General features: G+C 40.9%; 1 protein-coding gene across 1 annotated transcript in view; it reads right to left on the bottom strand.

Moving 5' to 3' along the window:
• Positions 1 to 24,180, bottom strand: part of SLC22A23 (solute carrier family 22 member 23) — a 139,302-nt gene that overhangs the window by 60,036 nt on the left and 55,086 nt on the right. The window contains exon 3 of the mRNA XM_075826678.1: positions 3,887 to 4,041. Coding sequence (XP_075682793.1) covers positions 3,887 to 4,041 — 155 coding nt within the window. The remainder of the gene's footprint in view (positions 1 to 3,886; positions 4,042 to 24,180) is intronic.

The raw sequence follows: 24,180 nt of genomic DNA, 5'->3' as shown, positions 1-24,180 counted from the left end.
GGCCCCATTCACATCACTTTTTCCCTACGGTTAGTGTGTACACCAGGAAAGTTCCAGACATACACGTGTCCTTATGTTCCAATTAGCCTGGCATACATTTTAATAAATTTCATGGGCCTCGGTGGTCACGCTCTTTCCCAGAGGTCACGCCCCTTTTTACAAAAGTGTCATGGGTGGCGCAAAAAGGGCAAGTCGCAATTTGGACTGTAAATTGTGACTTTTGGGGCCATTTCGGACTTTTCTGGTGTAGAAAGGTTGATAAATTACCCCCAAAGTATGCATGAGATTTAGGACTGCTCTTTGGACATACTGTAAATTCTTCTAAAGGCTTAAGAAGCTATAGGGTGGCTATAGCTTCTTAAGCCTTGAAATGCCCCAGGAACTTAATAGGTTAAGGCTGCGTTCAGATCCACATTGACTTTCCGTTGAGGGGTTCCGTCAGAGGTTTCTGTTGGGGGAACCCCTCAACGGACATGTAAACAGAAGACTTAGTTTCCATTTGCATCACCATTGATCTCAATGGTGACGGAAACGTTGCTAATGGTTTCCATTTGTCGTCGTTGTGACAGGGTTCCGTTGTTTTTGACCGAATCAATAGCGCAGTCGACTGAGCACCGCCGCCATTTCCATCAAAGCTGAAGGCAGCATTCAAGTGGAAAATGAGAAGGGGGATGCCTCTTGGATCACCTCACAGGGAATCCCTGTGATGTGATCGAGGGACATACCATATATGGGCAGACAGCCAAGGGTCCATTGAAGGACACCAGGGCTGTCCTACCATATTTCCTGTTAGAGCACACTTACGTATGTTTTAACAACTGCCTGTCTATTATCAGTACACAGGCTAATGTACTGGCATATAGAACAGTAATGTTAAATAAAATATTTTTTTTACAACAAACCTAAGTCTTAATGCATAAAGTACACCCGTTCACTATAGTTGCGACCGCAATAACCTGCACAACAACTTTATATCGTCATTTATGATGTGTACACTGTAAAAGAATATAAAAACGGCTTTCTTTCACTTATTAATGTGAGGCACGAGATGTTATGAATTTTAAACTTCAGAAAATAAAAGCGATTGGCAATTTGGACAAACATATAGATGTGTGTGTTGCATGCTGGACTAATAGAGTTCTTATACATTTATTAACAATTTGTTAATGTATATAGTCTCCACACAACCAGTAACTAATTTTCCACATTATTAACAAGAACGCTATCCAAGGCTCAGATGCAAGATAAAATTGCAGTGCAAAGGTTCGGTCTATCCAATTTTTCACATTAACAGCCAAGTTTAACGTATTTTAAAGAACTGTAGTAACCGCAGTCACTGCACATTAATTATTACTTCATCTGAAAGATCCAAGGATTCAGGTCATACTTTCCTTACTAAACCGTTTTATCACGCACGGAGTCTGTCAAGCTCTAGATCCTGCAAGATTATATGACAAAACAGAATACACTTCACTACAAAACCAGCAGTGACATTGCGAGGCCTCAAGTACACAACATTTACACAGGGCTAGGAGGTGGCTAATGCATTTCTGCTTGTTTAACTTATGAATATTTGGGAACAGTATTGCCAATGTTGTATGAGCAAACATACAAAATGTCACTTCCCCAGTATCCTCGCTGGGAAACTTGGACTTTTTTTCTTTTTATTTAATTATTCTGATCCTGGAACAAAAGTCTAAAAAGGAAGCTATGTAAATTGGTTACTTAAATCATGGGTCAAAAAAAGAAATTATGCAAATTTTGAAAGAGAAAAAAAAGAAGCCTAGGAAAATGCTCTGATTTTGTAATTCTTTCTAATAATGTTGCCTTCGCTGCAATTTCAAAATACGCATAATGAGAAGAGAAGAGAATTATAGGCCTTAGTAAAATTTCCAGTAAAACGCCTTTAATTCGACTAGACAAGAGCCATTGTATAAAATATACGAGATTGTCGAGAAAGTAAAATGCTCACCTACCATCTGCTGCAATGACTATTTTGTATGAATCCTTGGTTTTATCTACTCCTTTGGTCTCCTGCCTGTGGTCTTGTAAACTTCACTTTGCAGTTTCGTGCTGGACTATTGGATGCCAACTAAATAAACTTTTTCTGTGTTAAAGAAAATTCAGGAAAATGTGTTGCTTCCCCAGGCAGTTTATTTCCCTTATATATGTACGGCTGTGTTCAGATTTGATGGTAAAATCTCCTCTTCACACCAGATTTTTGCAGTAAAATTCTGAACAAAAGCAGTTTTACTCCAATAGCCTTAAGCTCTGTTCACATTTAAGTAACAGATTTACATCTGTTTTTAGACTTAATTCAGAGCCCTTATTGCAAATTCAGTCAAAATTGATAGGAGGAACAGCGCTGCATACAGCAAAATATTTGGACTAAAAACAAAAGGACACCACGGCAAAAACACGTCAGTTCCCACTGTAAGTCAATGAGGTCCGTTAGGCGCCGTTATGGCTTCTGTTCTAAATGGAAGCCACAACACGTCAACAGAACCTTAATTCCTTATTTTGTTATATTTCAAGAAAGAAATACCATATTTTTTGAACTATAGAACACTAGGCCATAAGATGCACCCATAGTTTGAAGATTAAAAGAGAATTTTTTTTTTTATTGTACATTTCCTCTGGGTAATATTCAGGCGATATGGTACAGATACAGTAGCCCAATACAATGCCAGCCACAGTGCCCCAATACAATGCCAGCCACAGTGATACAAGATATTGGTAGCTATAGTGCCCTCATAGTTTTCAAGATCTCGGCTTGTTGTTATTAAGTAGGAACGTTCATAGTATACTTCCAGGGGATACAATTCTGTTAATGGTCATGTGATGTACACACAGGTGCACAGCTCGTTACAGTAGATGTATCAAAGCTGGATCTAAAAAAACACGTGCGCCTGTGTGTCCATCACATGACCATGGACAGAGTTTTATCCCCTGGAAGTATACTATGAATGTCCCTACTAAATAACAGAGATCTTGAAAATTGTGAGGAATTAAAGGGGTTTTCCAGCTTCTGACAACTGAAGACCTATCCACTGTATAGGTCAGCAGTGCATGATCAGTGGGGGTCCGACACCCAGGCCCTACACAGAACAGATGGTCCGGTGCCACCGTGCACCGGACGTACAAGCCGGAAGCAGTTGGCTCCGGCCACGGAATAGCGGCCGAGCTGCAGTACTGGTGGACAACCCCTTTAATACAGTATAAGAAAGTATATTAGAAAATTTTATAACTTAATTATACAAAAAATAACATTCATTTGCTTAAATCGCACAACCCCTTTAATCGTAATGCCTTATGACCCTTATGGTTAATCCTGGTGTACATGTAAAACAGCCATAAGGTGACGTTAGTGTGTTTAGTCACGAGTTGCACCATATATATTATGTAGCATGCCCTATTTTGATCAAATTGGCCAGATTGCGCCGAAGAATCAAATTTTTACTGTGTAAATATATTTCCGGATGAAATAAGCGTAGCGGATAAGATACAAGCAATTTCTGAACGGATTGGCTATACCAGGTACTTCACCATTATGAGGCACTTTAATTTCATTTTCTATTAAAACGACACAAGGAGTAGCTGGACTCCGACTACAGTATTTGCTAGGGACAATACCATGACTTCCATAAAATGTCTCCAAGCCATTAAAATTTATGTAACCTGGAAAGAAATTGTAACCTGGAAAGAAATGATCAAATTCAATAGCATTAGGTCAGCAAAATCCACCTTTCACAAATCTAAAAACACACACACATCGTTTTTGGTCACCAGGACTATGTATTGCCCTTCAGCTCTTATACCATTGAAGGCAAATTAGAAGTATAGAAAAATTAGAAATACGTATAGGACACTAATAAGAGATACTCACTCAGTGCATATAAACAGAGGAATATCCCGGCAAGACAGAATCCTTCAAAAAATCTGAGCGTGCTGAACATAGTCACATTAACTGAGAGTGCCACGGAAAGTCCAAAAATCAGATTGAAGATTACAGAAAACAGCAGCACAAGACGTCGGCCGATCCTAAGAAAATGAGAGGGAAATAAATCAAAACATTTAAAGAAGAAGAACATACAAGCAAAGCAAAACCTGCAGCAAAAGTTTCATAAAGCTAATAAAAGCACCAGCAATATGAAATGCATCTTAACAGAATAGCTACAATAGTCTATATCTATTATCGGACTATATTCCTCTTGGGGAAATCGATAACTGGTGCCAAATATACCCAAATCCATCCACAGTTGCAGACATCACAGATATTCTGAAGTGCGGAAATAATGGGAAAAGGTAGTGAAGTAAACATTTTGCTCCCCTCAAAAGCTGCTTTTAAAGAGGCTCTGTCACCAGAATAAAAAGGCTCCATCTCCTACATCAGTTTATTGGCGCTGGAATGTAGTTACTAGCAATGTGTTTTTATTTTAAAAACAATGTTTTTTAACAAAGTTATGGTGTTTAGAACATTTATGCAAATGAGGTCCTTAATGCCCAACTGGGCGTTTTTTAATTTTCAACCAAGTGGGCGTATGACAAAGAGGTGTATGACGCTGGCCAATCCGCATCATACACCTCTCGGTCTTACACCCAAGCTAGATTCACTGAGCAGCGTGAAATCGAGAGACCGCGCTGTGACGTCACTTCCGCCCACAGGTCCTTCATCCCTGCGTCTGAAGTCAACATCTTTCGTCTCCCTCCAGGCTGCTGCTACTACCGATCAGACGACTGGGACTTCTCATCGGTCTGAAGGGAGACGAAAGATGTTGTCTTCAGACGCAGGGATGAAGGACCTGTGGGCGGAAGTGACGTCACAGCGCGGTTTCGCGATATCACGCTGCTCAGTGAATCTAGCTTGGGTGTAAGACAGAGAGGTGTATGATGCGGATTGGCCAGCGTCATACACCTCTTTGTCATACGCCCACTTGGTTGAAAATTAAAAAACGCCCAGTTGGGCATTAAGGACCTAATTTGCATAAATGTTCTAAACGCCATAACTTTGTTAAAAAAACATCGTTTTTAAAATAAAAACACATTGCTAGTAACTACACTCCAGTGCCGACAAACTGATGTAGGAGATAGAGCATTTTTATTCTGGTGACAGAGCCTCTTTAAGCTCTCCATTCTTCATCTACAGGTATGGGATTTTGTCTTGGCCTCTGCATGGATATACTTCTGGTGCTCCAATAGGATCATGGGTGAGTCATGCAGACCAGACAACCACAATAGTGTATATTCATCAGTTCAAGTTACAGCCCCAGGTACAACCCAGTTGTAGGTCAGAAGACACATTCAAATACAATAGATGGTGATAAGCCACACTTAATATTAATGGGAAAAAGCCTATTTAATTTATGAACAAGCGATACAGCTTTTAGCCTAGCGTTAACCACATTAGTGTTCATATTCATATGGTTTTGACCCTAGTACCATGGTCTAGTAATCCGGTCACATCTTTGGTGCCACTTGTGCACCATAGTATCTGCAGCTGCCAATGGCTGGGAGGCCACATGCATAATGCCCAGGACCACATGTGGCTCCCGAGCTGCTAGTTGCAGAACAGGGATCTAGATCATCCAAGTGAAGAAATCATCTTTGTAATTAAGCTGCAATGGTTTATTTTCCCCTACCTGTAATACAGATGTAGCCATCTTTAACTTGACTAATAACTTGCTGCAGCGTGATATCACACAACAAAAGCCATTGAAAAGCCATTGAAAAAGTCAAGAGAAGGGATCTAGCCACTGTTTATTCAATGCGTTAAAAGTCAAGGTGAAGACGGCTACATCTGTACATTTCCACAGCGGGCACAGTTTAGTCCTGAAAGTCAATTTGTAATATGTACAAAATTTTCTTATTGAGCACAGTTTTCCAGGTCTTTGAATGTAAGTAATACATACAGCCAGCAATGTAAATAATGAAAATGGTCATTCTTGTTGCCATGGTTATGTCCAGGGACATGGCCTTTCTGGACACACCTGCAGAGATGTAAACGTGCCACATGATTATACAACTTTCCAGGTCCTAGACCTGAGCTTTAGCAGAAGTGTCTGGACAGCTTAGTTTTTACACCAGCTTAATTTACTTTATTTAGGAAAATACAATTTCTTCTGTATATACTGCTTTGGTGTACAGTAATATACTAGTTTCATAAGTGTGCTAATAGTTCTCTTATAAAGACAAAAAAACAACAACACTACTGAAGACCGATACTGATCAGTGGATGTGGCCACGGCAAGAAGAATAAAGGGATCTCGGACCTTAAAGAGGGATACCAATGGGATTACATGCATCCCTGTGGTCTTTGTTTGTAAGGGTCAGGACACCCTGGGTAAAATAATTAAAAGATGGCAATATGTGGCAGTTTTCGTCAAACCAATGGCATTTTCCGGTTAAGCTGTATGGAAGAAGCCGTCTACCCTCCTGCCATTTGGTTTAAAATAAGGATATTTTGTACGTATTGCTGTGTCACGGTGTGTGTGATTTGTATAGGATGTTTTTGTCCCGGCTGTTTGTGTTGAGTGAACAGCTGTATTGTTATTTGTCTGGCATCAGTTTATAGTGAATCCTGCTGCTGTTGGAATAATATAACCAATTCTCGTTTTTTTTAAAATATTTTAATCCTTTTACAATTTAAACCCACCATTCACTGTTTATTTTTTATTAATGGGTCGCTTTTAGGTGATTAGTTATAGGGGAATGGTAAAGTAGGATTTGTAATCCCATTAAAACAACTATTACTTTTCTGGGGTGGGCTGTGTGCATAATAGTCATAGGGCTCTGTCATTTGGGCCGGCCCCTTTGATAGCTGAAAGATGCCCCGATTATAGCGAATGGGCATGATTTCCCATGAGAGGGTAGAAGAACAGATGTCTACTTATGCCCCTATGTGTGTGAGTAAAATCAAACAGCAGAGCCAAAATGATTCCCATAACTCATCCCTTACAGCCTTGTCCCCTGTTTCTAAGGCGTAAATGTCTCTTCAAGGGACAGTTTATCGGATGCTGAACCCACTAGTTCAGCTTTGAAAGGGAGCCTGTTCTGGAAACAAGTAGTTCTTATCAATACAAACAATATTTCTCATGTCGCATATCATTAAAAAAAAAATTCTGAGGAGACACTACAGTTACCACATGTAGTATAATATGGCCTAAGTGGGAAATTAACCGCAGCAGTTAGGGCCTGTTCGCAAATGCATTGGAGGCTCAGTTAGGAGCCTCCATCACAGATCTGGCCAAAAATACCGGAAACGGCACAGAATGCTGCGCTATTACTTCCGATAAAACCACAGACATCCTGACAAACCCAACTATACCCATTCACCCCTTGCCGATATCCGTCGTATAAATCCGGCGGAGGTGAAGAATGGGTTCAGACAGGTTTCCATCAGGGTGTCCATGGAGCCTGCTCCATAAAATGAGCGTGTCGACTGTATGACAGGGGGACGGCCCCCTCTGACGCTCCATTAAACCCCACCACCGACAATCGCGGCAGTAGCTATCAGAAAACACTATATACTGTAATACATTAGAATTGCAGTATATCATGCAAGCAATACAACGATTGCTGAATCAAGACCCATAGGGGTACGAAGACAAAAAGGGTAACGTTTTTTTTCGTATATAAAAACCATAAAAACCCCAAAAAACACCACTTTTCCATTTTCCCCTAAAAGCAATGTCAAAAATAAAAAAAATGAACATAACTGGTATCGCCACGTGTCTGAAATATTACAGTGAACGCCGTAAAAAAAAAACAATGCAAGAATTGTTGTTTTTTTTTGTTGCCTCCTCTTCCACAAAATTTTTTTTAATAAAGTGTCATGAATCCCAAAATTGTACCAATAGAAAGTATAGATCTCCCTACAAAAAAAAAAAAAGCACTTACAACGCTTAAAATCGACAGTAAAATAAAAAATGAAATGATATAGGTCTCTTAAGGTGACACAAAACAAATTATATTTTTCCAAATTAAATTTTCCTTGTGGTAAAAAAAAATAAAAATCTTTCTTCGAATGGTCAATACGGTTAACATGTTTTTACTGCACAGTGAATGCTATAAAAACGAAACCTAAAAGAACAATAGAGTAATCACTCTTCCCCATTCCACCCCACATGGAAACTGGGAAAAATTTCTTAGTATGGTACAATGGTGCCGTGAAAAACTACAACTCGTCCCGCAAAAAAACAAGCCCTCATATCGCTAGATCGACAGAAAAATAAAAAAGGTTATGGCTTTTGGAAGGTGGGGAGGAAAAAGCGAAAATGAAAATACAGAAAATAGCGGCGGAGGGAAGGGGTTTAGTCGGGCACTGATGGTATCCGTCGTAAAACAGAACTGCTGCTACCGGTGTTTATTTTTCTGCTCCTCTGACGGAGCAGAGCAACGGAAACACCAACGCAGGTGTGAACCGGCCTTACCAGGTTTTTTGAATGTTTAGTCCAGTTTTAGTAAACTACATAGGATGCATTGTTCCAGAAATATAGAGAGATCTTTATTATAGTGAGAATGTAGCAATGCCACTGAACACGAGTCTTAACCTCCTTCATTATCTACATCTCGGACTCCTACACAATTACAATGTTTGAGGTTATAATTTTACATGAAATGATCGGTTTCTTAGTAAAGAGCCTACAATCAGTTTGTTCAGTGACATTACTTATGTGTTATTAAATGTGACGATCCTCTTCAGCATTCTTTGGAAAGAAAAACACGTTTATTTGCAATTCCAACTTAAATGATATCTTGTGAAATCCTGTATTTTTCCTAGGTAGTCATTTTCCGGGTCGCTTAGTAACCAGCAAGACGATGGAAAACTATTTCAATGTTAAGATTATGAAGGGCAACTTCAAGGTCAAAAGGGGCAGGGACTATGACCTAAGTGAAAACGTGTGGCACAGTTTCCAAACAACACTTTCATCTACGCAGACCTTATGAAAATATGTCACACTAAAGAACTAAATATGCATTCTCCACGAAAATACAGTGGACACACAGAGTTTCCCCTGCAGCCGCACCTAGTACACAATAATCTGGACCTTAGTGCGATTTAGAAAAATGCCATCTATCTTTTTGGACAGTAAATTTATTGTGGAGTTAAATAAAACTGGAATATAATTGCTGGAATTTTTTATTTTATTATTTCAATCAAAACTAGTGCAGGGCTAGTAATTTACATTGTGTAAAAAGAAAAAAAAATTGGGCTTCAATGTTTAGTTTTAGTGTTCAGTTCAATGAAGGCTAAACGCTCAAGTGGTTTTACAAGGCATCGGATACACAACAGATGACATTACCTGGGGTGGGTGTACGATCAGTGGGATTGAATACATTCCATCACCCATATAGCTGAACTCTATAATTGAGGTGTATACATTAACCCCTTCAAGACCAAGCTATTTTTGGCCTTCAGGACCAGACCCATTTTTTCAAATCTGACATGTCACTTTATGTGGTAATAACTCTGGAATGCTTTTACCTATCCAAGCGATTATGAGATTGTTTTCTCGTGACATATTGTACTTTATGTTAGTGAAAAAATTTGGTCGATAAATTTATTGCTTATTTGTGAAAAACACCAAAATTTAGAGAAAATTTGAAGAAATTCTGATTTTTCTAATTTTAAATGTATCTGCTTGTAAAACAGATATTAATACCACACAAAATAGTTACTAATTAACATTTCCCATATGTCTACTTTATGTTGGCATCGTTTTTTGAACATCCTTTTATTTTTCTAGGACGTTACAAGGCTTAGAACTTTACCAGCAATTTCTCACATTTTTAAGAACATTTCAAAAGGCTACTTTTTTCAGGGACGAGTTCAGTTCTGAAGTGGTTTTGAGGGCCTTATATATTAGAAACCCCCATAAAACACCCCATTTTGAAAACTTCACCCCTCAAAGTATTCAAAACAGCATTCAGAAAGTGTTTCAACCCTTTAGGCGTTTCACAGGAATTGAAGGAAAGTAGAGGTGAAATTTACAAATTTACTAATAGGCTCCCGTACCTGGCAACCAGGAAGCCATTGCTAGGCTTCCTGGTTGCCATTGCAACCATCAGAAACCCGCGATTTTTCGCGGGGGGCCAACGGGGTACAGAGGGAGCCCCCTCCCTCTGTATCAATCACTTAAATGCCGCTGTCGCTATTGACAGCGGCATTTGAGGGGTTAAATGGCGGTGATCGTACATAACAGTGATCGCCGCCGTTGCAGCGGGATGTCAGCTGTATATTACAGCCGACACCCGCTGAGGATGAAGCGCGCACAGCTCCTGTGCCTGCTTCATCCTCAGGACGTTACTGTACGCCCATTTGCGGGAACGAGCCGCTAAAAAGGACGTACAGTAACGCCCATTTGCGGGAAGGGGTTAACCTTTTTGGTGATTTACAGAAACTTTTAAAGAGGCTCTGTCACCACATTATAAGTGCCCTATCTTGTACATGATGTGATCGGCGCTGTAATGTAGATTACAGCAGTGTTTTTTATTTAGAAAAACAATCATTTTTGACGGAGTTATGACCTATTTTAGCTTTATGCTAATGACTTTAACCCCTTCCCTCTTTAGCCACTTTTGACCTTCCTGACAGAGCCTCATTTTTCAAATCTGACATGTGTCACTTTATGTGGTAATAACTCCGGAATGCTTTCACCTATCCAAGCGATTCTGAGATTGTTTTCTCGTGACACATTGGACTTTATGTTACTGGCAAAATTTGCTCGATATGTTCAGTATTTAATTGTGAAAAACACCAAAAATTAGCGAAAAATTGCAAAAATTAGCATTTTTCTCAATTTAAATGTATCTGCTTGTAAGACAGGCAGTTATACCACACAAAATTGTTGCTATTTAACATCACCCATATGTCTACTTTAGATTGGCATCGTTTTTTGAACATCCTTTTATTTTTCTATGACCTCACAAGGCTTAGAACTTCAGCAGCAATTTCTCACATTTTCAAGAAAATTTCAAAAGGCTATTTTTACAGGGGCCAGTTCAGTTGTGAAGTGGTTTTGAGGGCCTTATATATTAGAAACCCCAAAAAAGTCACCCCATTTTAAAAACTTCACCCCTCAAAGTATTCAAAACAGCATTTAGAAAATGTCTTAACCCTTTACACATTTCACAGGAATTAAAGCAAAGTAGAGGTGAAATTTACAAATTTCATATTTTTCTGCAGAAATACATTTTTAATACAATTTTTTTTATAACACAGAAGGTTTTACCAGAGAAATGCAACTCAATATTTGTTGCCCAGTTTCTGCAGTTTTAGGAAATATCCCACATGTGGCCGTAGCGTGCTACTGGACTGAAGCACCGGCCTCAGAAGCAAAGGAGCACCTAGTGGATTTTGGGGCCTTATTTTTGTTAGAATATATTTTAGGCACCATGTCAGGTTTGAAGGGCTCTTGCTATGCCAAAACAGTCAAAATCCCCCAAAAGTGACCCCATCTGGGAAACTAGACACCTCAAGGAAATTATCTAGGGGTGTATTGAGCATTTTGACCGCACAGGTTTTTTACAGAAATTATTGGAAGTAGGCCGTGAAAATTAAAATCAACATTTCTTCAAAGAAAATGTAGGTTTAGCGATTTTTTTTCTCATTTCCACAAGGACTAAAGGAGAAAAAGCACCGCAAAATTTGTAAAGCAATTTCTCCCGAGTAAAACAATACCTCACATGTGGTAATAAACGGTTGTTTGGAGACACGGCGTGGCTGAGAAGGGAAAGAGCGCTATTTGGCTTTTGGAGTTCACATTTAGCAGGAATGGTTTGCGGAGGCCATGTCACATTTACAAAGCCCCTGAGGTGACAAAACAGTGGAAACCCCAAACAAGTGACCCCATTTTGGAAACTATACCCCTTGAGGAAATTATCTAGGGGTATAGTGAGCATTTTGACCCCACAGGTTTTTTGCAGAAATTTTTGCAAGTAGGCTGTGAAAATGAAAATCTACATTTTTTCAAATAAAATGTAGGTTTAGCTAATTTTTTTTCATTTCCACAAGGACTAAAGGAGAAAAAGCACCATAAAATTTGTAAAGAAATTTCTCCCGAGTAAATCAATACCCCACATGTGGTAATAAACGGCTGTTTGGACACACGGCGAGGCTGAGAAGGGAAAGAGCGCCATTTGGCTTTTGGAACTCAAATTTAGCAGGAATGGTTTGCGGAGGCCATGTCACATTTACAAAGCCCCTGAGGGGATAAAACAGTGGAAACCCCCCACAAGTGACCCCATTTTGGAAACTACACCCATTGAGGAAATTATCTAGGGGTATAGTGAACGATTTGACACCACAGTTTTTTTGCAGAAATTATTGGAAGTAGGCCCTGAAAATAATAATCTACATTTTTTCAAAGAAAATGTAGGTTTAGCCAATTTTTTCTCATTTCCAGAAGGACTGAAGGAGAAAAAGCACCACAAAATTTGTAAAGCAATTTCTCCCGAGTAAAACAATACCCCACATGTGGTAATAAACGGCTGTTTGGACACACGGCAGGGCTTAGAAGGGAAAGAGCGCTATTTGGCTTTTTGAGATCACATTAAGCAGGAATGATTTGCGGAGGCCAGGTCACATTTGCAAAGCCCCTGAGGGGACAAAACAATGAAAACGCCCAAAAATGGACTCCATTTAGGAAACTACACCTCTTGAGGAATGCATCTAGGGGTGTAGTGAGCATTTTGACCCCACAGATGTTTCATAGAATTTATTAGAATTAGGCAGTGAAAATAAAAACAGTCCTTTTTCTTCAATAAGACGTAGCTTTAGCGCAAATTTTTTAATTTTCTCAACAAATAAAGGAAAAAAAGAACCCAACATTTGTAAAGCTATTTCTCCCGAGTACGGCAATACCCCATATGTGGTCATAAACTGCTGTTTGGGCAAACCGCATGGCTCAGATGGGAAGGACCGCCATTTGGAGTGCAGATGTTGCTGGATTGGTTTCTGGGCACCTGTGGGCCCAAAACAGTGGAAACCCCCCAGAAGTGACCCCATTTTGGAAACTACACCCCTCAATGCATTTACCAAGGGGTGTAGTAAGCATTTTAACCCAGAAATTAGTGTGCGCTCAATGTTGCAGAGTGAAAATGGGATTTTTTTCCATAGATATGCCAATATGTGGTGCCCGGCTTGTGCCACCATAACAAGACAGCTCTCTAATTATTATGCGGTGTTTCCCGGTTATAGAAACACCCTACATGTGGCCCTAATCTTTTGTCTGGACATATGACAGGGCTCAGAAGTGAAGAGTACCATGCGGAGTGGAGGCCTAATTTGGCGATTTACAAGGTATTGGTTCACAACTGCAGAGGCTCAGATGTGAAATAATAAAAAGAAACCCCTGATAAGTGACCCCCACTATGGAAACTGCACCCCTCAAGGCATTAATTAAGGGGTGTAGTGAGCATTTTCACCCCACAGGTCTTTTCCATAAATGAATGCGCTGCGGATGGTGCAAATTAAAAATTTATATTTTTCCCTAGATATGCCATTCAGTGGCAAATATGTCATGCCCAGCTTATGACGCTGGAGACACACACCCCAAAAATTGTTAAAAGGGTTCTCCCGGGTATGACGATGCCATATATGTTGGAGGAAACTGCTGTTTGGGGACGCTGTAGGGTTCAGGGCCGAGGGAGCACCATTTGGCTTTTGGAGAGCGGATTTTGCTTGGTACTATATTTGTTTGAGTATTGCTGGTGTTTTATAATGTGGGGGTACATGTAAGCGGGGCGGAGTATATAAGGGGCATAGTCAGGTGGTATAAAAAAATAAAAATAATCCATAGATGTGTGTTACGCTGTGCAGCAATCCTTTCTGCACAGGCCGGTGTCGCACTGATATATGGCGTCCTTTCTTATCCCCCTTTTGGTCCACACTCCGCGCCTTTGTAGTTTGGGGAATTTTGCTGGGAAAGTGTTGTCCTGGTATAATACGGGCACCGTCGATTCCAGCGGTTATGTTTGGGCCCTCCCCTTCCTGGTTCCCTAATTTTAGGTCCTTGATAAATCGCCTCTTGAAACAGAAGAAATGTTCCCCTCGGGCACAACTGCATATTTTTTTATTTCCTGACTTATTGGAGCCATAACTAATTTTATTTTTCATAGAGGTAGCGGTATGAGGGCTGGTTTGTTGCGGGACGAGCTGTAGTTATTATTGGTACCATTTTGGGGTACATGCAACTTTTTGATCACCTTTTATCCTATTTTTTGGGATGCCAGGTAAACAAAAAAACACAATTCTGGCACAGCTTTTTTTGTTTTTTTTATACAGCGTTCACCACGCATTATAAACTACATGTTAACTTTATTCTGCGGGTCAGTACGATTCCAGCGATACCTAATTTATAGCACTTTTTTATGTTTTACAACTTTTTGCACAATAAAATTACTTTTGTAAAAAGAATGTATTTTTTCTGTCGCCAAGTTTTGAGAACCATAACTTTTTAATTTTTTTGTCGACGGAGCTGTATGAGGGCTTGTTTTTTGCGGGACGAGCTATAGTTTTTATAGGTACTATTTTTGGATACGTGCGACTTTTTGATCACTTTTTATTGTAATATTTTTAGGGCAAAGTGACCAAAAAACAGAAACTCTGGTAAAGTTTTTTACGGGTTTTTTTTACGCTGTTCACCGCGTGCAATAAATAATATAATATTTTGATACCTCAGGTCGTTACGGTCGTGGCGATACCAAATACATATGGTTTATTATTATTTTTCAATAATAAAGGACTTGATAAGAGTAAAAGGGGGATTGTGTGTTATTTGATTACTTGAAACTTTTATTGTTTTCAAACTTTTATTTTTTGCACTTTTTTTTTACACTTTTTTTACACTTTTTCTCAAGTCCCACTAGGGGACTTGAAGGTCCAACGGTCAGATATTTTTTTTTCTAATACATTGCACTACCTATGTAGTGCAATGTATTAGATCTGTCAGTCATTCACTGACAGCAAGCCGTTTAGGCTTCGCCTCCCGGCGGGGCCTAAATCGGCTTCCGTAATGGCAGAGCAGGAGACCATTGTGTCTCCTGTTGCCATAACAGCAGTCGCCAGTCCCGATTGCCTATCAGGGCTGGCGATCTGCTAGTAACCGCTACAATGCAGCAATCGCTTTCGATTGCTGCATCGAAGGGGTTAATGGCAGGGATCGGAGCTAGCTCCGGTTCCTGCCGTTACAGGTGGATGTCAGCTGTACAGTACAGCTGACCTCCACCGCTGATGACGCCGGATCAGCTCCTGACCCGGCGCCATCTTGCCGGCAGCTACGGAAGCCGATCAGGCTCCGCCGCCGGGCGGATCTTGACCGGCTTCGGTGCTAGGCAGACCGGGAGGCCAGTATTAGGCCTCCGGTTGCCATTGCAGCCACCGGAACCCCGGCAATTTTATTGCTGGGGCTCCGATGAGCTGCAAACACCTTAAGTGCAGCGATCGCGTTTGAGCGCTGCACTTAAGGGGTTAATGGCGGGGATCGAAGCTAATTTCGGTCCCCGCCGTTACAGTCGGATGTCAGCTGTAAGATACAGCTGAGATCCGACGATGATGGCACCGACTCAGCTTCTGAGCCGGTGCCAAACGTTTGACGTACATGTACGGCATTTTGCGGGAAGTCAATGCTTTCCATGACGTACATGTACGTCAAATGTCGGGAAGGGGTTAATAGACAACTGGGCGTGTTTTACTTTTTGACCAAGTGGGCATTGTGGGGAGTAGTGTATGACGCTGACCAAAGTAAAACACGCCCAGTTGTCTATTAACCCCTTCAGGACTGAGCCACTTTTGGACCAAATGACAGAGCCTCATTTTTTAAATCTGACATGTGTTACTTTATGTGGTAATAACTCGGGAATGCTTTTACCTATCCAAGCGATTCTGAGATTGTTTTCTCGTGACATATTGTACTTTAAGTTAGTGAAAAAATTTGGTCGATATATTCAATATTTTTGTGTGAAAAACACCAAAATTTAGAGAAAATTTGCAAAAAATGTGCATTTTCAAAATTCAAATGTATCTGCTTGTAAGACAGGCAGTTATACCACACAAAATAGTTACTAGCTAACATTTCCCATATGTCTAGTTTAGATTGGCATCATTTTTTGAACATACTTTTATTTTTCTTTACAAGGCCTTATAAGTTTAGCAGCAATTTCTCACATTTTCAAGAAAATTTGAAAAGCCTATTTTTTTTTAGGGAACAGTTCAGTTGTTAAGTGGCTTTGAGGGCCTTATATATTAGAAACCCCCACAAATCACCCCACTTTAAAAACTTCACCCCTCAAAGTATTCAAAACAGCATTCAGAAAGTTTTTTTCAACCCTTTAGGCGTTTCACAGGAATTAAAGCAATGTAGCGGAGAAATCTACAAATTTCATTTTTTTGGCATAAATTCCATTTTAATCCATTTTTCCTGTAATACTGAAGGTTTGTACCGGAGAAGCACAACTGAATATTTATTGCCCTGATTCTGCAGTTTTTAGAAATATCTCACATGTGGCTACTGGACTGAAATACCGGCCTCAGAAGCAAAGGAGCATCTAGAGCCTTTTAGGGCCTTCCTTTTCTTAGATTATATTTCAGGCACCATGTCAGGTTAGAAGAGGTCTTGTGGTGCCGAAACAAAGGAAACACCCCAAAAAATACCCCATTTTAGAAACTAAACTCCTTGAGGAATTCATCTAGAGGTGTAGTGAGCATTTTGACCTCACAGGTGTTTCATAGATTTCATTAGAATTGGGCAGTGAAAATGAAAAATGACATTATTTTCCAATACCATGTAGCTTTACCTCAAAATTTTTTATTTTTTCACCAAATAAATGAGGAAAAGCACCCCAACATTTGTAAAGCAACTTCTCCAGAGTACGGAAATACCCAACATGTGGTCATAAACGGCTGTTTGGGGAAGCGGCAGGACTCAGAAGGGAAGGCATGCCATTTAGCTTTTGGAGCTCTGATTTTGCTGGATTCATTTCTCTGCACCATGTCGCATTTGTAAAGCTCCTAAGGTACCAGTACAGTGGAAACCCCCCAAAAGTGACTCCATTTGGGAAACTACACCCCTAGAGGAATTCATCTAGGGGTGTAGTGAGCATTTTGACCCCCCAGGTGTTTCATAGATTTCATTAGAATTGGGTAGTAAACATGAAAAAATTCATTTTTTTCCACTAAGACGTAGCTTTAGGTAAAAATGTTTCATTTTCTCATCAAATAAAGGAGAAAAATCACCGTAACATTTGTAAAGCAACTTCTCCAGAGTACGGAAATACCCCATATGTGGTAATAAAGTACTGTATGAATACACATCCGGGCTCAGAAGGGAAGGAGCGCCATTTGGCTTTTGGAGAGCAGATTTTGCTGGATTGGTTTTTCTGTGCCATGTCGCTTTTGCAAAGCCCCTTAGGTAGCAGTACAGTGGAAACTCCCCAAAAGTGACTCCATTTGGCAAACTACACCCATTGAGGAATTCATCTAGGGGTGTAGTGAGCATTTTGACCCCACAGGTGTGTCATATATTTTATTAGAAATGGGCAGTGAAAATGAAAAATTACATTCTTTTCCAATAAGACGCAGCATTAGTTAAACATTTTTCATTTTCTCAACAAATAAAGGAGAAAAAGCACCATAACATTTGTAAAGCAACTTCTTCAGAGTAGGGAAATACCCCACACGTGGTCATAAACGGCTATTTGGACACACAGCAAGGCTCTAAAGGGAAGGAGCGCCATTTAGTATTTGGAGTGGAGATTTTATAAGATTCGTTTTTTGACACCATGTTGCATTGAGCTATAGTACCAGTACAGTGGTACCCCAAAAAAAATTACCCCATTTTGGAAACTAGATCCCTCAAAGAATTGATCTAGGGGTGTAGTGAGCATTTTGACCGCACAAGTGTTTTGCAAAAATGAGTAAACAATAGATGTTGCAGATTGAAAATTGCTGTTTTCCACAAATATGCCATTTCAGTGCCCAATGTGTTGTGCCCAGCTTGTACCACCATAGACACACATCCCATAAATTGTTAAGCAGGTTCTCCAGAATACAGTAATACCCCATATGTGGTCATAAATTGCCGTTTGGGTACACTGCCAGGCTCAGTTGAACCACCATTTGGCGTTTGAAGCGCAGATTTTGCTTGGTGTATTAGTGGTATTTCAGCTTTTATAATGTGGGGGCATATGTGAGCTGGGTGGAGTACATCAGGGTATATGTAAGCTGGGCGGAATACATCAGGGTATATATAAGCTGTGCGGAGTACATCACGGTATATGTAATATGCGCGGAGTACATCAGGATATATGTAAGCTGTGCGTAGTACATCAGGATATATGTAATCTGTGGAGTACATCAGGGTATATGTAATATGTGCGGGTACATCAGGCTATATGTAAGCTGTGCGGAGTACATCAGGGTATATGTAAGCTGTGCGGAGTACATCAGGGTATATGTAAGCTGGGCGGACACACAGCAAGGCTCTAAAGGGAAGGAGCGCCATTTAGTATTTGGAGTGGAGATTTTATAAGACTCGTTTTTTGACCCCATGTTGCATTGAGCTATAGTACCAGTACAGCAGTAACCCCCCCCCCCCCCCAAAAAAAAAATTACCCCATTTTGGAAACTAGATCCCTCAAAGAATTGATCTAGGGGTGTAGTGAGCATTTTGACCGCACAAGTGTTTTGCAAAAATGAGTAAACAATAGATGTTGCAGATTGAAAATTGCTGTTTTCCACAAATATGCCATTTCAGTGCCCAATGTGTTGTGCCCAGCTTGTACCACCGTAGACACGCATCCCATAAATTGTTAAGCGGGTTCTCCAGAATACCCCATATGTGGTCATAAATTGCCGTTTGGGCACACTGCCAGGCTCAGTTGGACCACCATTTGACTTTTGAAGCGCAGATTTTGTTTGGTGTATTAGTGGTATTTCAGCTTATAATGTGGGGGCATATGTAATCTGTGCGGAGTACATCAGGGTATATGTAAACTGGGCGGAGTACATCAGGGTATATGTAAACTGGGCGGAGTACATCAGGGTATATGTAAGCTGGGCGGAGTACATCAGGGTATATGTAAGCTGTGAGGAGTACATCAGGGTATATGCGAGTTGGGCGGAGTACATCAGGGCATATGTAAGCTGGGAGGAGTAAATCAGGGCATATGTGAGTTGGGCGGAGTACATCAGGGCATATGTAAACTGGGCGGAGTATATCAGGGTATATGTAAACTGGGCAGAGTACATCAGGGCATATGTAAGCTGGGCGGAGTACATCAGGGTATATGTAAGCTGGGCGGAGTACATCAGGGCATATGTAAGCTGGGCGGAGTACATCAGGGTATATGTAAGCTGGGCGGAGTACATCAGGGTATATGTAAGCTGGGCGGAGTACATCAGGGCATATGTAAGCTGGGCGGAGTACATCAGGGTATATGTAAGCTGGGCGGAGTACATCAGGGTATATGTAAGCTGGGCGGAGTACATCAGGGTATATGTAAGCTGGGCGGAGTACATCAGGGTATATGTAAACTGGGCAGAGTACATCAGGGCATATGTAAGCTGGGCGGAGTACATCAGGGTATATGTAAGCTGGGCGGAGTACATCAGGGCATATGTAAGCTGGGCGGAGTACATCAGGGTATATGTAAGCTGGGCGGAGTACATCAGGGTATATGTAAGCTGGGCGGAGTACATCAGGGTATATGTAAGCTGGGCGGAGTACATCAGGGTATATGTAAGCTGGGCGGAGTGCATCAGGGCATAATAGGATGATGTAATAAATGGGGTGAATGAAGAATCCATGGATTGGTGTGTTACGCTTTGAACCAATCCTTTATGCACAGGCCGGGTTTATTGGGTATTATACAAAATATCTGCACTCCAGCGTTGCCTTATATTTGACTTCTTCACTAGCCCTATAAGCCGCACAAGGCCCTAAAGTTTCCTCATCTCTGCTGCGTCTACGGGGTCCACCTGTGGGGTCCAGCAAATGACGATGTGGTGTATTTAGTGAAATTCTACTGGACCTAAAAATGAGTCTGGGCCGTCATTTAGAATCATTTTGCACCATTGCGTTTTGAGAGTCATAACGTGTTATTTTTCCGGTGACGGAGCGGTGTGAGGGCGCCTTTTTTGTGGAACGAGCTGTAATTTTTATTTGTTCCATTTTGGGGTACATGCGATTTTTTTATCACTATTTATTAAATTTTTTGGGAGATGAGGAAACCAAAAAACAGCCATTCCAGCACTTTTCTTTTTTTTTTTTTACAGTGTTCACCGTGCAGTATAAACAACATGTTAACTTTATTCTGCGGGGCGGGACGATTACAGCGACACCAAATTTATATCGTTTTTTTACGTTTCACTTCGTTCCCACAAAAATAATACTCTTTTCTAAAAAAATCATGTTTTAGTGTCGCCATTTTCTGAGAGACGTAACTTTTTATTTTTTCGTTGATATCGCTGCGGGAGGGCTTGTTTTATGCGTGGCGAACTGTAGTTTCTATTGGTACCATTTTGCGTTACTTGCAACTTTTTGATCACTTTTTTATTACATTTTTTTTGAGACAAGATGACCAAAAAATAAAATGCGGTCATTGTTTTTTATTAAAAATTTTTACCGTGTTCACCGTGCGGTAAAAATAATGTGATATTTTTATAGATCAGGCCGTTCTGAACGCGGCGATACCTATTATGTATAGTGTTTTTTTTCATATTTTCATGTTTTTTTAATAATAAAGGAGTTGATCAGGGAAACGGCAAGTGTTGTTTTTATTATTTATTAACTTTTATTTATTTTACTTTCACTTTTTTTTTTTACATTTTTTACTTTTTCTTTTACGCTGACCTGGGGACTTGAAGATCTGGTCTTCTGATCCCCGCTACGATGCACTGCACTACTTATGTAGTGCAGTGCATCGTAACTGTCGTTTTTCATTTGACAGTTAGCGTATTAGGTCCTGCCTCGGGCAGGACCTAATAGGCTACCGTACCTTGGCAACCCGGAAGCCTAGTAACGGCTTCCTGGTTGCCATAGCAATAATCGCCACCCGCGATCCACCGCGGGGGGGCCCGGGGGTTACAGAGGTTACAGAGGGAGCTCCCTCCCTCTGTAAACCACTTCAATGCGGCGGACGTCATTGACAGCCGCATTGAAGGGGTTAAATGGCTGCGATCGGCGGTAACAGCCATCGCAGCGGCATGTCAGCTGTGTATAACAGCGGACAGCCGCTGAAGATAAAGCGCGCACAGCTCCTGTGCTCGCTTTATCTGCAGGGCGTAACTGTACGCCCGTCTGCGGGAAATCACTTTGATTTCGGACGTACAGTTACGCCCAATCGCGGGAAAGGGTTAAGAATCTCATTAGCATAAAGCTAAAACAGGTCATAACTCCGTCAAAAATTATGGTTTTTCTAAATAAAAAACACTGCTGTAATCTACTTTACAGCGCCGATCACATCATGTACAAGATAGGCCACTTATAATGTGGTGACAGAGCCTCTTTAAATTGACTTTTATTAAAAAATGTTTACTTGTTAAGATACAGCTTCTATATATTCTGTATACATAGAAGCTGTATTGTTCCATCAAAGCGGATTCCATTAGGTTAGCTGGACTGAGTGCTTGGCTAAAAGCTTGTCACACACACACACACACACACACACACACACACACACACACACACACACACACACACACACGATCCAGCTAATAACAAATCACATCTAAGTTCAGGACCAGCTTTCAGCTGAGCCGTCAGCCCAGCTGTCCTGACTGAATCGGCTTTGAGAGATCTATACAGCTTCTATGTATACAGGATACATAGAAGCTGTATCTTAAAAAGTAAAAAAAATTTTTAATTAAAGTTGCTTTAAAGGGAACCTGTCACCAGCATTTCACCTATTAAAACAGCAATACCTGGTGGTAGAGGGAGAAAAATCATTTCTATATAACCTATAATTATCTTCTTAGTCGGCTCTGTAGCCTTAGTATTCCGTTTTTGAGTGTTCCCACACCGTATGCAAATGAGCAGAAAAGAGTCATATCTTCGATTGAAAAGTGTCATATCTTCATTCCTCAAGTCTCCCCGATGTAACCCCGCCTCCTTACTTTTGATTGACCGCTCCACGCCTTCCCCCAGCACACAAAATCCCGCGCTTGTGCATTGATGTCCTCTTCTGGTGTGTGCGCACAAAGGGACACCAGATTATTACGATAAAAGGCGCAAAATGTTTGCAGTCGGAGGAGGAGTTTAGGAGAAGGGATAACGGCAATTAACTTTTGATAGCAGCGGCCAGTGAGGGATAAGCAACGTTCAATAGGTGAAATGCTGGTGACAGGTTCCCTTTAAATAACCTAAGGCATTTAAAAAAAAAAAAAAAAAAGTTGGGGGTTTAAAGGCGTACATAGCCTTTACGTGGAAATCATCCTCTGGTTATTATTGTATTGCTTTGAAATATTGAATGGTGAAGGGCAATATGGACATCTCCTCGCTCATTGGAAAATGCTGGCTATTATTTTAGTATATTTCATAAAGACAAAGAGCAGTTATTGATGGATTTCACAGCAGGGTCCTTTTTAAATGGACTTGCTTTTGATACCAAAGTCTTCACACTGTTTCAGTGGCGTACTTTGTTCATTGAAGATACAACACTGCTGTCTTTATTTTCTTCACCAGATCCATGTCATTGCCCAGCACAGCCCTCAGAAATGTAAGGGTATGTTCACACGCTGAGAGGCAGTTACGTGTGAAAAGACAGACTGTTAACAGCTGCCTCGTTTCACACGTAAAAGCTCCTCCTCGTAATTTACGAGGCGTCTGAGACGCTCGTAAACCTTGAGCCGTGCTTCATTGATTTCAATGAAGAACGGCTCAAATTACGTGGCAAAGAAGTGCCCTGCACTTCTTTGCCGAGGCAGTATATTTACGCGTCGTCGTTTGACAGCTGTCAAACGACGACTCGTAAATTACAGGTCGTCTGCACAGTACGTCGGCAAACCCATTCAAATGAATGGGCAGATGTTTGCCGACGTATTGCAGCCCTATTTTCAGACGTAAAACGAGGCATTATACGCCTCGTATACGTCTGAAATTTGGCCGTGTGAACATACCCTAAAAGGTACAATCTCCAACTAGGTCAGCTCACTCATTCCAGGATGATGCGAATATTGCAGCAACCAGAAAGGTGAATATTGCGGATTCAAGTAAATTTATAAAGCGGATCTGTCATCTCAATATGCTGCCCTAGGTAACAGCATCATGTTATAGGGACAGGTCGGTTTTCCGATTAGCCAAGCAGCACAATATTTGTTTACCGTTCTAGCTAATAGGAGCAATCACAGAATACACCGGACTCCTAGTTATGTGCTCGGGTATTCAGGAGTGTATCCCCTGCCTCTCCTCGCCCTCCTCACAGCGACTGACAGCTGTGCATCTGCATAGACAGCAGCCCGCCAATTACCGAGAAGAGGAGCGGGGGGGGGGGGGATGGGTATTGAACGACAAAGCAAGGAGTTAAAATGACAAATTGACAATCAGTTTCTGCCTTCATCTGTGTCCTGGTTGGTCTGTTTTTTGTTATTGATGGGATGCAGATCTGTCGATTGCAATGAACGACTTTCCAAGGACTGCGCCCAACAACTGAAAAAAAACACAACACAGTAGATGAACTTTTCCTCAGATATCTGCCTTCGGTCGGCGTCTGTCATGCTGGTGCGTGTCACAAAGAGACACCAGCAGTCGACAAAAAATAGTCGAAATGGTCCTTTTCAGCTGTCCAAACTCTCTAGTGTATGGTCTGCTCTGTCCTGCTAACTGGAAACAATCCATTAGGGTAGGTGATCAAGACTAAGTTCACATAGGGTGGAATTTTTCCACCAATCTGCTGCAAATTTAGCATGTGTTACATGCAGATTTCACCCTCTGCATTGGGTGAAACCTGCATCATGCCCTAAAATACGCAGATTTTTTTTTTCTGCCGCGTGTACAATTCTGCATATTGTTGAAGATTTTCAATGTAGAATTCCACACTGAAAATCTAACCTTTACACAACGTGAACTTTGCCTAATGAAAGAAATCAGAAAGGGACATGTTTTCAGAAGTCTCTCAGTACTGCAGCCTCAGTCTTTAGGCTGAAACGGAGCATACTATAAGAAATGCTGTAAAACAAATTAGGTA

This window comes from Rhinoderma darwinii, chromosome 5 (genome assembly GCF_050947455.1).
Source record: "Rhinoderma darwinii isolate aRhiDar2 chromosome 5, aRhiDar2.hap1, whole genome shotgun sequence".
Lineage (NCBI taxonomy): Eukaryota > Metazoa > Chordata > Amphibia > Anura > Rhinodermatidae > Rhinoderma > Rhinoderma darwinii.
This window is presented reverse-complemented; position numbering and strand designations above follow the sequence as displayed.